The 14,918-nt window shown below is 50.5% G+C and overlaps 1 protein-coding gene across 1 annotated transcript; it reads left to right on the forward strand.

Moving 5' to 3' along the window:
* Window positions 1-848: 848 nt before the first annotated feature.
* Window positions 849-10,167, forward strand: PABPN1L (PABPN1 like, cytoplasmic). Its single transcript, XM_050922625.1, has 8 exons — window positions 849-868; window positions 1,904-2,081; window positions 2,732-2,840; window positions 3,644-3,711; window positions 4,758-4,864; window positions 6,871-6,958; window positions 7,570-7,715; window positions 10,059-10,167. Exons 1-8 carry the CDS (start codon window positions 849-851, stop codon window positions 10,096-10,098), a joined length of 756 nt encoding a protein of 251 aa, XP_050778582.1. The 3' UTR covers window positions 10,099-10,167.
* Window positions 10,168-14,918: the final 4,751 nt, after the last annotated feature.

Raw genomic sequence — 14,918 nt, forward strand, 5'->3', positions numbered from 1 at the left:
GGTGGCCAGCTGGGAAATACTGGGCTGAAAGGCTTCTTATCAGAGCAGAACTGGCTGCGGGGGCTGACAGAGCAGAGTCCAAAGCCCTGCTCCAGCTGTGCACTACAGCACCTGCTTAACTTTCATCAGGTGATTAATCCCGTTTAGCCCAGTGGGACTACTCAGATGCTTGAAGTTGACACCTGCTTTCCTGGATTGGGGCCCCAAACAATGGACGTCCCAGCACATACACATAGCTCTGCCCACGCATGGTAACTCCAGCTAGCAGGGATCCTCCCTGCAGTCTAAGAGGCCATGCACAGCCCGGGGCAAGCCAGTCTGGTTCCTGGGGAGAGGTAACATGCTAGGATTTATTTAGTTACCTCCACCACCTAAGCCTCCATTCCAAAAAAATCCTGGGACTCACTGCACCCTTAAAGTGGGGAAAAGCAGTGATGTCACCTGCTAGCAGCTCAGAGGGGAATGGGAGCAGTAAGATGAGCCCCTCAACAATGTAGAGCTGGACACTAGTGTGATCAGCTAGCTAGTGACTAGGGGTCTAGAACCCCCAAACTGCTATTTTAAAGCACAGAGCTGCTACCCAAGGAGCTGTGCTGCCAAACCCTCTCCCTAGCAGAGGGAACCTGTAAACACTTGAGCTGGTCTGCCCCCCCAGCAGGGAGCTCTGGTGCTCACACCAGCTGGGCTGTGACCTCTCTGCCCCTGGGTGGGTCACCGCTGCCTGCGATTGGCTGCTGATGTATCAAATGGAGAGCTGGCGGGGGCTGCCCCAGGTGCAGCTTCCTCCTGGCCTCCAGGTGCCCTAGAGTGGGTTGATTTGTTTGCCTGTGAGAAGGGCAGTGCTCAAAATGTTTGGCTTCCCAGCAAGGTAAAGGGTGGAGCGGGGTCCCCCTGCTGTGGGAATGGGGGGTCCCCCAGAGCTGCCTGTTGCTTTCAGTTCCTCCAGTGCTGGTGGCATTGGACTGGTTTGCCCTGGGCACAGGTGGAATCATCCGCTTGCCTAGTTGTAACATCAGGGCTGTGCTCTGGCAATGCAAAGGGCTAGGGCTGCGCCAGCCACATGTCAGTGACGGAGCCAAACTTGTGGCTTTAGGGGGCACTGGGCTGGGTGAGGGACAGTTTGCCCCAAATGGTGAATCTAAAGCCTTCCAAAAAGCCAAGGCTGCCCTGCCTTTGCTTGGGGGCACAGGGATGGCTGCTACTGGCCTTGCCTGGAAAATACCTGGCTCCTATCCTGTGCAGAGCCATAGTACATACAAGTTGCTGCAGCCTATCTAGTCCCATGCACTCAGAACTCAGGAGCTGGGTGTCATGAGACGCTCATGAGATTTTAAAAAATAATCCGTGTTGAGGTCTCTTTATTTGCCTTCTGGCTCTCCACAGCTCCCACTGTCCAGCTTTTCTCAGCAGCCAGAGGGGCTGGATACTTACTTTAAAAAGATGTAAGCTGCAGTTTCCCTGTAACCCTCCCTCCCGACTCCAGGAGCTGCGGCTTTAGGCAAAACCCCAACAGTGGCAAGACTCCCAATGAAGTTACAATATTATTAGTCGTACATAAGAGCCTGGGTCATAGACCAGGACCCCAGTGTGCCAGGGGCTATACAAAGGGCTGACACTCTCAGTGTAAGAGAAGAGACGTAACGGGGGTGCACAAGGAAACAGCGACCGTGCTAATCAGCATGAGGGGCTGTGCTCTCGACACGCCATGGTCAAGTTTTGTGTCAGGCTTGTGGCAGAGTACATATTTGAAGGAGGATAACGAGGGGGCTTTGTGAATATGTCTGGTGGGGGAGTGTGGGTGAAAACATGGAAAGTGCTTCAGCATCTCAGCGGAACCCAGCATCTCTAACTGCTCAAATGTCACTTGAAACCTCTCTTTATTTCTGCCATGGTTCCCATAAAGCCCCCTCTTTCTGGACCCCTCTGGGGCCTGGTGGCAGGACCCACCACCATCCCTGGCAACGGTGGATTCCTCCTGGGACATGGCCGAGATGGCGGCTCAGCAGAAGGCCGCGGATGAAGACTCAGACCTGAGCCCGCTGGAGGGAGACAGTGCAGAGGAGCTGGGTGTGCTGGACCCGGTGAGTGCGCGTCTAGGGAGCTGAGCTGCAACCACTGATGTTTGTCTTTCTGGGGACCTGCCCTCGGGAAGAGACGAGATTTCCCCCCGTTTTACAGTGGTGATGCAGGGTGGGGTTCTGCTACATCTTTCCCTCACGGCTCAGGAGCTGAGAGATTCATTGGTTGGCTGAATGTGATTTGGTGGCACTAATTTCATCCCCTTGATGCTTTGCAAAAGCATGTGCTGGGGCATGGGACACTGAACAAGGGAGGACTTGGGACACCTGGGTTCTGGTCCTGGCTTTGTCACTGGCCTGCCTTGGGACCTTGGGTAGGTCACTCTTCACTGCTGCTGCAAAAAAGGGTGTGTTTAATTCAGGTTAGCTAATCATCGGGAAGATACGGCAACTCTGCTTGAACTCGGGCAAGCCATTCCAGTTGAAGTCTGTGGGGCAGTTGGGGGTCGAACTTGCGCAGCTAACCCCAGTTGACAAGAGGCTCTGCAAAGACCTGCCTTGAGATAGGCCCTGCACTGTAGAGCTGACACTAAGCAGACAAGACAGGTGCTGTGTGGAAGGAAACGGGACTTGGTCCTGGGGTCTCATCTTGCAGAGCTGCCCCTCTCTGCACTGGGTTCTCACGTTCTCGGCCTCTTGGGTTTGGTGCTCAGGAGCTGGAAGCCATCAAGGCTAAAGTCCGTGAGATGGAGGAGGAGGACGAGCGGCTCAAGGAGCTGCAGGCTGAGGCCAAGAACCACCTCATCCTGAGATCACAGGCAGGTATGGAGCTGCAGCTCCCCAGGGAGGGGTTGGCTCCCGAGGGGTGGTGTTAAGCTGAGGGCTGGCTGTTTCATTGGGGGTGGGGTTAACGCCTGTCTCTGAAGCTCAGGACACTCCAAGAGGCAGGCTAGATGGGTTACAGGTCTGATCCTGTCTGGCAGGTCCTTGTAAAATATCTCCCACCCCCTGCACCCTCCACCCTCTGCAGGGGCCTTAGTGCCTCTCTACTGATGACCTGCTCTAAGGACACAATGTGGCATGTTTGGGGTAACACTTCCTCTTCCCAAAGGGGGACAGACCCCAAATGAGGAAGCGAATAAACACAGAGGGCTGCAGGACTGGTTCCCTCAACCGAGGCTTGGGCCTAGCAGGGCATCAACATGCTCAGCTCTCCCCTCTGGAGATTATGGTTCAGATACGTCGGTCACACGTGAAATGAGTTTGGTGGCCTCAGCCTAGTTTGTCTGTAACGCCCATTGCATGGTTTGCCATGACTAGAGAGGCCCTGGAGTGGAATGGGGGGGACTTAGGCGCGTTGGCAGGTTTGGAGATTAGTGGTGCTCAGGACAGAAGTGGCAGGAGGTGGTGGGTGGAGGAAGCATGTCCTGAGAATAAACAGACACCTCCTCTTTCACCTTTGAGGAGACCTCTTGCTCCGAAGGGCTGAGGGGCTAGTAATTCAGTCTCTACGGCTGTCAGGGTAGCCCTCCCATCAGCACCAACCTCACTTGGCCAGAAACCCCACTGCCCCCCTGTCGCTCTCTTTCTGTGCATCATCTTCAAGGGAATCCTTGTCTCTGCAGGTATTCCCTTTCCTAGGACAGCAGAGGAGAAAATCGAGGCGGATCAGAGATCCATTTACGTGGGCAATGTAAGTGGGACAGGTCGAAAACCACGAGACCTCCCTCTTCAGTGAAGTTCCCAGGGCACAAAGCTCAGCAGAGCTGCTGCTCCTTGTGCTAATGGGCTAGGGGTGGGATGTGTCCCAAGACAGTCTGTCCCAGCCCTCCTGCTAGGAGCACAGCTGGATGAACAACATGTTACTGGATGTGCTTAGCATCCTCTTCTATGGGGGAAAAGGGTGACAGCCACTGTCTTGAACTTATTTCAAACTTATCTGCCATTATTTCTACCATTAGCCTTGTTTCTGGGGCTCCCTTGTGGATATTCAAAAACACAAGTGGCTTTGCTTGGGCCTAGCTAGACCACACGGTGTTGTTTCTGTTCCCTGACTAGATGGTCAAGGCTTAGATTCAGGCTTCCAGCTGGAATGTCTGATTCTTTCTAGCCAAGAGTTACACCGGTGCAGTGAGCAGCCAGCACGAGGCTCAAGCACTGCGGCTGTGCTGTGGGTCTATGCGAGGCCTTGTGAGCCAGTGTCACCCGAGCCAGCGAGCGTCTTGCTGAGAATCCTTGTGGAGGACAAGGCCAAAAGCTGATGAACGCAGCCCGAGCTGATTGACTTCTTGATTGGCGCAGATTTTCCCAGGAAGGGCTCGGTGGCATTAGCCTAGCTCTGCATAACATACTGTCTAAAAGCACTGAGTCCAGAGGCAGATGCCTGAGGGGCAAATCTCATGTTCTGATGTGCTCAAACAGGAGCTCCTCGACATGGGGTTAAAATCTACCCACTGCAGTGAGTGGGCATTGAACCAGCTTCCAATATGTGCCCTGCACATGGGGCAAATTCACTGGCTGGTGCCACTGCTGAGCTTCCCTGTATAATAGCTGGGCATGGGGCACCTCATAAATCAACGTTATTTATTATCACTGTTTAGTGCTTGGATGCCGCCCTGAATAATTTGAGCTGGTGGAAGGCTGAGCCACTGCAAATGATATTCTGGGGCTGGCTGGCAGGGCATGCGCACGGGCACGTGCCCTTGGTGGCATCTGAATGGAATGGGGCTGTCTTTGCAGGTGGACTATGGTGGAACAGCAGAAGAGCTGGAGTCCCATTTCAATAGCTGTGGGCAGATCAACCGAGTGACCATCCTCTGTGATAAATTCTCCGGACATCCCAAAGGGTCAGTGCTGTGCTCAAGGGATCCTTGGATTGTGGCAGTTTGGGGTGGGGAGGGGAATATGTTCTGAGAACACGACGCATGATCCTCATATCTTTGCTGTAGAAATTACTTTCCCTGAGCCCCGTTTACTAGGGAGGCCGCCATTCCTATTTCATCTCCCATCTTCAGCTGGGATCACCAGATCTCTGCCAAAACCTTGGCTCTCTCTGACTTCCAGCATCTGCAGGGAAACCAGCTGTAGGACCAGCATTGCTTTGGGTTGGCGTTTAAGGTTTCTTTCATTGTCCTCTTCCTCTATTGCTGCCCACCTTGGGTGCAGAAAGCTCTTCTGCAGACCTGGCATGTCTGGCTGTGGAGGCTAAGTCCGAAGCCCAGTGCTTTATTCCTTCCTCTTACTGATGTTTGAAACTTGGTCTGGAAACTTGTCAATATCACTTCTGCCTCTGCTGATGTGCTCCTTCCGTCTGGCACAAGCTGGGATGGAAGGCGCTGGGGAGAATGTGTCTGAACTTTCAATACTTCGCTGATTTAATGATTAGTGTCAGCACAGCGCTGGCAATTGGGCTCTTAACATGTGCTTCCTCTGTTGGCTTGGCAGCAGCATTGCACAAAATGCCGTGTGTCCTAAATATATAACCTGGGGAGGTTGGGTATTTTTAAGTGACTGTTTGAAATATATATATATATTGCGCAAAACAAGGCACGTGTCCATTCTGTCCCATACACCTGTTCAGATTTGCGTAAGCAAGGCCACAAAGGGTGTGAGTGTGCATATTCTGTACAAGAGTGCTGGTCTGTGTGTTTGCATGAGTATGCTCCAGTAAGGAACAAAGTAACTCAATGGGATATTGCAAAAGATCCATCATTTCCAGGCCAGGTAATGGCTTAATATGCTCAGTATGTCTCAATCTATAGCCCACTGTCCTCAGGAGGAGAGAGGAGCTCTTCTGACAGCCTCTCCAGCTAGTTCTTCATAAATACTCCAGCCCTGTCCTTGTCAGCAGAATAAATGTTAGCCACCTGCATGTAAACACCTCCCTCTACATTAAAACAGAGGTGTATATTTTTATTTCTATAACTAACTTGGCTGCTGCTTCTCTCCTCTCGCATAGCAGAGTCATGGGCTGGCTGTCTCCCTGCATTATAGAGAGTCAGGATTTATTCTGAATGTGCTGACAACTCGGTGCTTGGTGCTATGTGACACCCATAAAGTTGGTCTCTGTCCCAGATAGCCTGCAAGTGAAGGTGCTAGTCCTGCACTGGGAGAGTGTGGGTGGAATTCACTGCCTGTGCAGATCCCCATTGACTTCAGTGGGCCTCTGTGCAGGCCCAGCAGTCCAGTCAAGTGCCATCACAATTGCAGTATCAGAGCCTAAATCTGCCAGGGATTCAGAGCTATCGCATGATTTCCCTGGTCATTGAAGCTGGAGAATTTTCCTTGATTGAAAATCCCCTGGAAAGCTTAGCTCCGAGTGCTTTTCCTATCTCTAACCATGCTATAACAGTCTGCTACTGGGCCAGGGCCAGTCCCAGTCGCAATCTGGACTCAATAGCATCTGTCTAGCGAGAGCTGTACTTGAATGCAAGGTGCGAGCTCAGTTTCAGATTGGGGCATGGGGCTGTATGCTGCCTAGGCAGGCTGTCTAGGGCATGGCTTACCAGCTGGTGAGAGAGATCGCAGCCCAGGGAAAGAGCATTGGCAACCGTTGTGCTCTAAAAATTGTTAAATGGTTGATTGCACGACTGAATAATATGAACTGATGGCAGTAGGTATTGCTCCAGTGTCAGCCATGGTGTGGTCTGCTACCCTCCATTTTCTCAGCTCTGTCTGGAGAGGCGCCTACTCAGTTATCTGAAGCAAAAGCCTTTAGAGTGGCAGGACAGATTCCCCATGCTGAGCAGCAGACCACAATGTTACCTGGCCACCTGCGGGGGTTACCGTGTTGGGACCTCCTCGAGCAGATGTTGCAGTGCAAAAGGGACCCTGTCTTTCTTTCCCTTTCCAGGTATGCATACATTGAGTTTGAGGACAAGAGCTCTGTGAAGGCAGCGGTAGAGCTGGACAAGAGCATGTTCAGAGGTCGGGTCATCAAGGTAAGGACACCGGGCCCGACAGGGGTGCAAGGCAGGAGTGATTAGTGCCATGAACCTAGGGAGGGATTTGCCTTCCTGACGAACGCACTTTGCTTCCTGTGGGTCTGCACCCAGACGACAGACGGAGCTAGAGATACGTCATTGGGCTGCAGCTGTTTGTACTTGATTCAGGTGACTCTGGGCACTGAAAAGAAGGCATCCTAGTGCTGAGTCTATGCCTCCAGGTCTCCCAGGGTGCAGGCCTCAGTCAGGGTCTGAGCTGCTCCTGCCTGGCTCCAGCTTCTTTGCTGTGGGTTTCATGGGTTTTGCCTCTTGCTTTCCTCCTCAGAGACGCTGCCTTCTGCCTGGCAACAGGCCTTTCCTTCTGGGGACGAGTGGCCAGCACCACTCAGGGAGGGCCCTTCGGTGCCATTGCCTATAGCCTGGGAAATGTAGCACTTGTGGCCACCTTCAGAGCCTGCTCCCTGCTCCCTCCCGGGCTGGGAAGCTGCTGCTGTTGGTTCACCAAGACCTGGGGATACACTGTCTCTGATTTGAGTGGGAGATGCAGCTTGCGAGGGAAGTGTGGGGGCAGGGGTCCTGGCCACTCCTTGATCTTTGACTTGTTTCAGGTGCTGCCCAAAAGGACCAACATGCCAGGTATCAGCACAACTGACCGTGGGGGCTCAAGGGGCCGTTTTCCAAGCAGGGGGGGCTTGTCGCAAAGGGCAAACGTCTATGGAGCACTGAGAGCAAGATCCCGAGGGAGAGTGTACAGGTGAGCGGTGATGTTCCCTGCTGATGGGAGGTCAGCGGTAGAATGTGTTCTCCTGCATGGCAGGGTTTGGTGCAGGGTGTCTCCAGGCCTGTCGCTGTGCTAGCAAAATCAGCTTTGAAAATGGCATGAGAGAGGCATTTTCCCTGGTCACTAGGTGTCCCAAGCATAGGCTGTCCCTATCAGATCAGCTGCTGGGTGGCCAGCACTCCAGAAGCTCTGGGAGGCTGGGAGTATAACAAAGCACGTACCTAGCCCTTTCTATGGGTAGACACCAGCAGAGCCCCTCCACCTACCAGGGAATGTGGGAATATTTATCCCTGTTTTCCAAAAGGAGCAAACCAAGGTGTACACCTGCCTCAAAGCTGCACATTCCCTGTGTCTGCACTAGACTCTTCTGTGAGCTTTCCTCCATGGCTACCTGCAGTACTACGAACAGTGTGAGTGCTACTATAGACTGGCTGTTGGCGCTTCAGTCTCTGGGCGGCCTGCCTGGCCTTGCTCAGAACAGATCTAGGTGACATAGGAATGAAAACGAGGCCCAGGTAACTGCCAGCTATGCAAGTGCTCCCCTCGGTGGGAAAACTTGGGAGAGAAATGTCTAGCAGAACCAAGGCTGTTGAATCAACCCGCAGCACCATGCTTACTCCCGTAGCCCAGGCTGCCTCTCTATTGTAATGAACTCTTTGTTTAATGGCTAGCAACTGCCTGTGTTTGTTCTGCAGTAATCCTTTCCTTGGTTCGTGGTGGGTTTCCACTCGGACTCCGAAGTCACTCCAAGTGTCAGTCCATGTAAGCTGCCCCATTTCGAAGAGGAGACGGGTGTGCAAGAACACAGACAGGACTTGCTAGGGGCAAAGGGAGCAGGGGGTTAATCAACATGAGCCTTGATACTTCTGGCTCCCCCCAGTAAAACCAGAGTAGTGTTCCCAATGGGGTCAGAGATGCGGGGGGCGATTCCCGCAGAAATAGTCTCCTAAGGGCTTGAGGATGTTACTTGAGAGAGAAGCCTGCACTAGAAGCCTATTCCTCTCCTGGTCCCACGGGCAGTCACATGCTATTATCATCACCCGGGTGTCCGCATGGCAAGCGGAAGGCTGGGAGCCACGCACAGATGTGAACATGGGCAGTCTGGCAGGGCCTGTGGGCGGCAACTCTCCTGCAACTGAAAGGGACAGAAATGAGCAGTGACTCTTGTGGGATATGGATGCCCAGGGCACGCAGTACCTGTGAATGTCCTTCCACCTCAGTGACCCAAGAATGGCTGGCTTGGAGGCACACTGGGACCAATTCTCCAGTCCATGCCTGGGCTTCCTGCTTCAGCATGAAAGTGCCCCCGTTGCTAGATACTGCTTGCTCTGCTGTATAGGCTCACTGTGGATAGCCGGATTTATTCCCGTGGTGTAGGGAATTCCTCTTGACCCTTCCATGCTGGCAGCGTAGTCTATCTGAGCGCAGCCCTAGGAATTGGCTACTCTGGGGTTCTACTCCCAGATCTGCCACTGACTTGGCGAGTCACTTCCCCATCTTGCCTCAGTCTCCTGGCGGGGTTGTGCTTACGAAATGCTTGCACAGCACTCTGAAGACACAGGGTGCTAGGTAACAGTTCTGCGGGCAGGCCTGTGCCCTGCAGTTTGGAATTTATTTGTATGTTCCGCTCACTCCAGCATCGGTCCAGCCCAGGAGTGGATGGGGGCTCCCTTCAGGGCCACTCACCGCCAGAGGCGGCTCCAGGCACCAGCACGCCAAGCGCGTGCCTGGGGTGGCAAGCCACGGGGGGCGCTCTGCCGGTCGCTGCGAGGGCAGCAGGCAGGTTACCCTTGGTAGCATGCCTGTGGAGGGTCCGCTGGACCCGTGGCTTTGGTGGACCTCCTGCAGGCATGCCGCCGAATCTGCAGGAATGGGGACCTCCTGCAGGCAAGCCGCTGAAGGCAGCCTGCCTGCCGTGCTTGGGGTGGCAAAATACCTAGAGTTGCCCCTACTCTCTGCTGCCTGAAAAATGGATGCTGAGCCTATCAAGGCCCCTATGCCCTGCTGATGAGAGACCAGCAGTGGAACGAGTCAGTCTCATGTGGTGCCATCGCCAGGTGGAATGGGCTATTACGCTGTGAGCTGCAGCCGCTTGGAAGCAAGGAGATAAAAGCTGTCTCTGGGCTGCACTGAGGACCAGGAATGCTGCTCGGTGGTCTGTGTGAGGCCTGGGGCAGCCAGGCCATCTCAAATGGCAGGTGTCTCCCACACTGAAGAGCAGACACAGTTTTGATTCGGTAACTGACTAAATCACTGACCTGAGACCATTGCCTGAGCCGGCCTGTGCTTTCTGATGCTGCTTTTGTTCTTGTCTAGGGGTCGTGGCAGGCTATCGCTGTGGTACTCTCCCTACTAGGCCGAAGGATGGGATGACGCTGGAGACTCCAACAGGGCTGGATTTAAAATCAGGGGATGGGAGAGGGGTTTAAAGAGAACCTACCCAAGCAAAGAAGTCTGGACGATTTTAATATTTTTGCCTGGATAGAACAGTGCAGTTGCAAGTTGTGCAGTTAAGCGGGTGAGTTGTTCTGAGGGAGAATGGAGCCAGGCTACCCCTAGCACAGCTGGATGCTCACCATACTCAGTGCCAGAGCCACACTGGCACTTTCCAGGAGCCACAGGCTTGCCCCAAGTTTGGTTACAATGTCAAATCCTTCTTGTTGAATCCAGTATTCTCCCAGCTAGAAAGAACAGCTGATCTCCAGGCATACATGGCGCACTCTCGACAGCGAATAGGAGCAGAGTTCACCAGATGATTGGCTTTATCCTCATCCTGTAGAAACTGGAGGACAGGACTTCATGTTAGGACTCCATATAAGCCAGATTTGGCCCTCTGGCAACTATCTAGCAGGGATGTGGGTGGGTGGGTGCTTCTGGAGGACTGTGCAGAGCATTCAGACAGGGCTATGTTGGAGCGATGGGAATAGCAGGGAGCATGGGAAAACAATCCCTCTAGAAGTGAGCTGTAGGATGTTATGTTTCCAAAACTGTCAGCTGTACTTCAGCTGGGTCACAGCTGTCAGGAGTATCTCTCTGCTCCACCTACTGCTGCCACCGTGTGAGAAGGTCTAAACCCCTCCTGCTGCCAGACTGGAGAAACAGTTGCCTCCACTTTGCTCTCTGCGACTCACTTCTTCAGCTTGTCCTGTGGATCATGGATGCTGACATCTCTTTAGCACAGGCAGGTCCTCAAGTCCCTCCAAGGACAGTGGAATCTCTTCTACCCTCTGTAAGGGCGGGGTAAGATTCTGGGACACTGCTTAAATTCAGATCTGGCCTTATTTTTTTTAACTTAACTGTAAAAACCTCATTAGGGTCTTAGATATATTTTTGCACAGGAAATCCAAACCTTTTCCATTGAATTAAATTAACTCATTAGGACTTTGTCCCCCTAAGTGTGTGGTCCTGATTCTGCTCCTGGGTAGAGGAATAAGCATAACTCTGTGGTTTGGCCTTCTCAGTGTGCTCCTACTCTTCCATATCTAAGAGCAGGATTCAGCCCTGTAAATCTCCTGGAAGAAAAGGCATCCCTACCCTGGGTTCAATTTAAACATTAGGGTGTTTTCTTTAATGTCTGGGGTTACACAAGACCTGACTACCTGCAAACTCTTTCTCTCTCTCAATCTTGTTCTGTGACTGTGATGTAAGTCCAGGCACTCACTGGTTCACTTCTGATGGGCAGAGTTTGAATTCAGTCTCTACTGACAAGGGGGAGTTTTGTGGGTCTAAGCTTAGGCTCTATTTCTTCCTCTCCCAGTGACCACAGATTGGAGGTCAGTGCTGGAAGGCCTCGGCTGAAGTAGTAGGGGCTGTTGCCAATCAGAGTGGGAAGTGCATAGAGGGTGTTTTGTGTGGGAATTCCTACACAGCACCTGTCTGCATTGTGCAGTCCAAGCCACTGCAATTCATCTCACTTTCATGAGTGCTAAACTTGCTCCTATTTTTAAAGGAAAATGTTTTTGGTTAAAAAGAAAAGCCTGGTTAAGAAACCTAGTGAACAATGTTACTATGTAAAGTTATACATTTAACTACATTTTATTAGAATTCCAGCACTAACCTGTCAGGACTTTTAGTCAGGTTTCCCTTTTCCCCAAGTGATGCAATTACTAACCCTTAAGGCAGCTTTCTGAACGGTTGAAGGGATGCTGTCAGGATAAGAAACCTATTTTAGAAACAGATTTCCCTCCCTGTTAACACCTTGGATCACTGAATTTCAGAAATCTAACTCTTCACACATGTTTACTATTTGCACTTTATCTAGCATGGAGCATAGAGAGACTGTTGCTTCACTTTCTGGTTCTTCTGAACCAGCCCAAAGTTTGGGTTGCAAATTTTGAAGGGACAATCCAAACCTTTCCAATTGATTTTAAAAAAACAAAACAAAAACGTAATTTCTGTTGGAAGATCTTGTATGCCCCAGAACTTTTACAAAACCTGTTTTTTTGGGTCTAAAGTACCTGGCAGTGACCTTTTAATGACCGTTGTTGAAAAGGAAACACTGAGTGCTGGTCTTGGCAAGTGGAAAGATTTAACTCACCTTTTTATGTGTAAAAATTTATCAAAATAGTAAGGTACAGGTATGACTTGTTTGGGTGGGAGGGAGCTGGAGAATGGGAGAGTGAAGTGTTTGACACTTAAGTTATTACTGCTGAAATGTATTGATTGAGCTGAGCAGATTCCTCTGATCAAGTTCTGTTTGTGAGAAAGTACTGTTTAATTGTCAGATATCTTTTTAAAAAATAAATGATCCTGCTGTCTAAAAAAGTTTCTTCCACAATGAAAATGCAGAAAAAGCAGCAGACCTGTCTTTGCACTGAGCTAGTTGCCTTTAGAAGACTCTTAGATTACAGAAAAAATCACACCTACTGCAAGATATTTACCAGAGAACACCATAATATGTCCATATCCACTGATGGGGCGAATTTGGCCCATAGTCAGGAGCCAAGTGAATTTCCACTGGTTGGAGTAAGCGAGGTCTTCCAGGTTAGCATGTGTTAGGAGAAGATGAAAGGGCTTGGTCTTCGTTTGCTGCAGCTCTGTCCTGGAAAGCTAATTGTTACTTGTAGTTAAACCATTGTTGGACCTTTCTCAAACAAGGGACCTGAAGGTTTTCCTGGCTTTCCAAGCAGAGCTATTCTCTCTGATTGGCAGAGACATAGTCATGATGCCTCAAATTCAGTAAGACCACAAGAATGGCATGCAAGCCAGCACTTGAAACCCTCCTGAATGTCATTTATCATTCTCTGCTATTTCGCAGTGATTTAACTAGAATGTTTGTTTTTGAACAGTTTGCCCCTTCTCAGACTTGCAGGCCCACATGCACCCTGGTGTTCAGTAGACTTACCCTGGGGACAAACATGACACATAACGTCATACATCTGTGCTTCCTGTCTCCCTTCTCTCTCTTATCAGTGAGGATTGGCTCCTCTGAAGTCAGAGAAGGAAAACTTCTATTAGCTCACATCTTCCCCATCCCCTAAGGATCAATGCAGGATTGTTCCTGCAGCATGTGTAAAGATTTTATGGCAGACACAGAGCTGGATGCCTCAGGAAGTGCTTGGAGTATGAAACAGATGGAAAAACCCAGGAATTTCTCCACTTTCCAAGGAACGAGAATTATGAGAAGATTAGGAAAACTAGCCAGGTGTTGATGCTGAGTTTTTAGGAGAAGTTTAGACTATACACATCCAGTGCAGCTCTGGTGTTCGTTCTGTGTTTCCTTGAGTCACTGTCTCCTGGACTCTCGAGATTTGAATTTCCCTTGTTGTGATCACAGAGGCACTCTGTGTTGCCCGACAGCTTGGAGAGCAGTGAGCAAATGGCTAGGAGCGGTCAGAGCCTCTTTCCTTCCAAGAAGCCAGGAGAAGAAATGGTGGACTAGAAAGGAAGAGGCTCCTGCCTTCTCCCATCATCCCAGCATTCAGAAAGGGCAAGAGAGGGGAGGATCCAGCAGCACTAGTGAGGAGGCGGTTAGAAAGGAGGATTCATAGAAGAGCCACAAGAATGATTAAAGGATTAGAAAACCTGCCGTACAGTGACAGATTCGAGGAGTTCAATCTATTTAGCTTAACAAAGAGATGGTTAAGGGGTGGCTTGATTAGTCTATAGGCACCTGCATGGGGAAGGAATATTTAACGATGGGCTCTTCAATCTAGCAGAGAAAGGTCTAACGCCATTCCATGGCTGGAAGTTGAAGCTAGACAACTTCAGACTGAAAATAAGGTGTAAATTTTCAACAGTGAGTAGTTAATCATTGGAATAACGTACCAAGGGTTGTGATGGATTCTCCATAACTGACTGTTTTGAAATCAAGATGAGATGTTTGTCTAGAAGATTGGCTCTAGGCATTATTTGTGGGAAGTCCTATGGCCTGGGGTGTACAGGAGGTCAGACGGATGATCCCAATGATCCCTTCTTGCCTTGGAATCTTTGACTCTGGAATCCTTTATAACCAGGGCAATCTATCCACGTTGTGTTCTATTGTAATGGTGGTTACACTGACATGGTATGAGCACTTGTGCTAGATGCCCTGAATTTACTACTACCATCCAGCCTCCCATCTAGTGTACCTGTACTGGTAAGTCTGTTCTAGTAATAGCTCTCAAAACCTTGCATCCTGTGGGTAGGATACACCTTGTTGAGATAGGTACGGTCCTTTGTTTTGGTGCATATACCTGCTTCTAATCTGATTTCCATTTAATAATTCACTTTAGTTTGTTCAAATGCCTACTGCCTTTGGCAGGTTTGTATGTTTATTTCAACCTTTCACCTATTCTGAGGGAAGAAAACAGGAGACTAATGGATGTTAGACAGGTACTAGCGAGGTTAGTGTGCAATCCTCAATGTAGTCCAGAAAATGAACAGAGAATTCCCTAACACACCCTGTTTCTCTTCTGGCCAAAACAGGATCATCATGTTATGGTCCCCTCTGCCAGCCACTCCGGTATCTGTATGTTCATGCAGTGCAGTGAGATTCTGACATGTGATCCATACAATAGGCTTAGACTGAAACAATGACAAGCTGGAATGGGAAATACAATGCACACTATTATCTCTGCCCTCAGGGTGGCTATTTTTCTGCTACCTCAGGACTGTAACCCCACCTTCTTGGGCTTTGATCTTAAAGTGGAATTAGTTATGTCTGGATTAATTTGATTAAAGCAGCATGCATGTCTC

Source organism: Gopherus flavomarginatus, chromosome 14 (assembly GCF_025201925.1).
Source record: "Gopherus flavomarginatus isolate rGopFla2 chromosome 14, rGopFla2.mat.asm, whole genome shotgun sequence".
NCBI lineage: Eukaryota > Metazoa > Chordata > Testudines > Testudinidae > Gopherus > Gopherus flavomarginatus.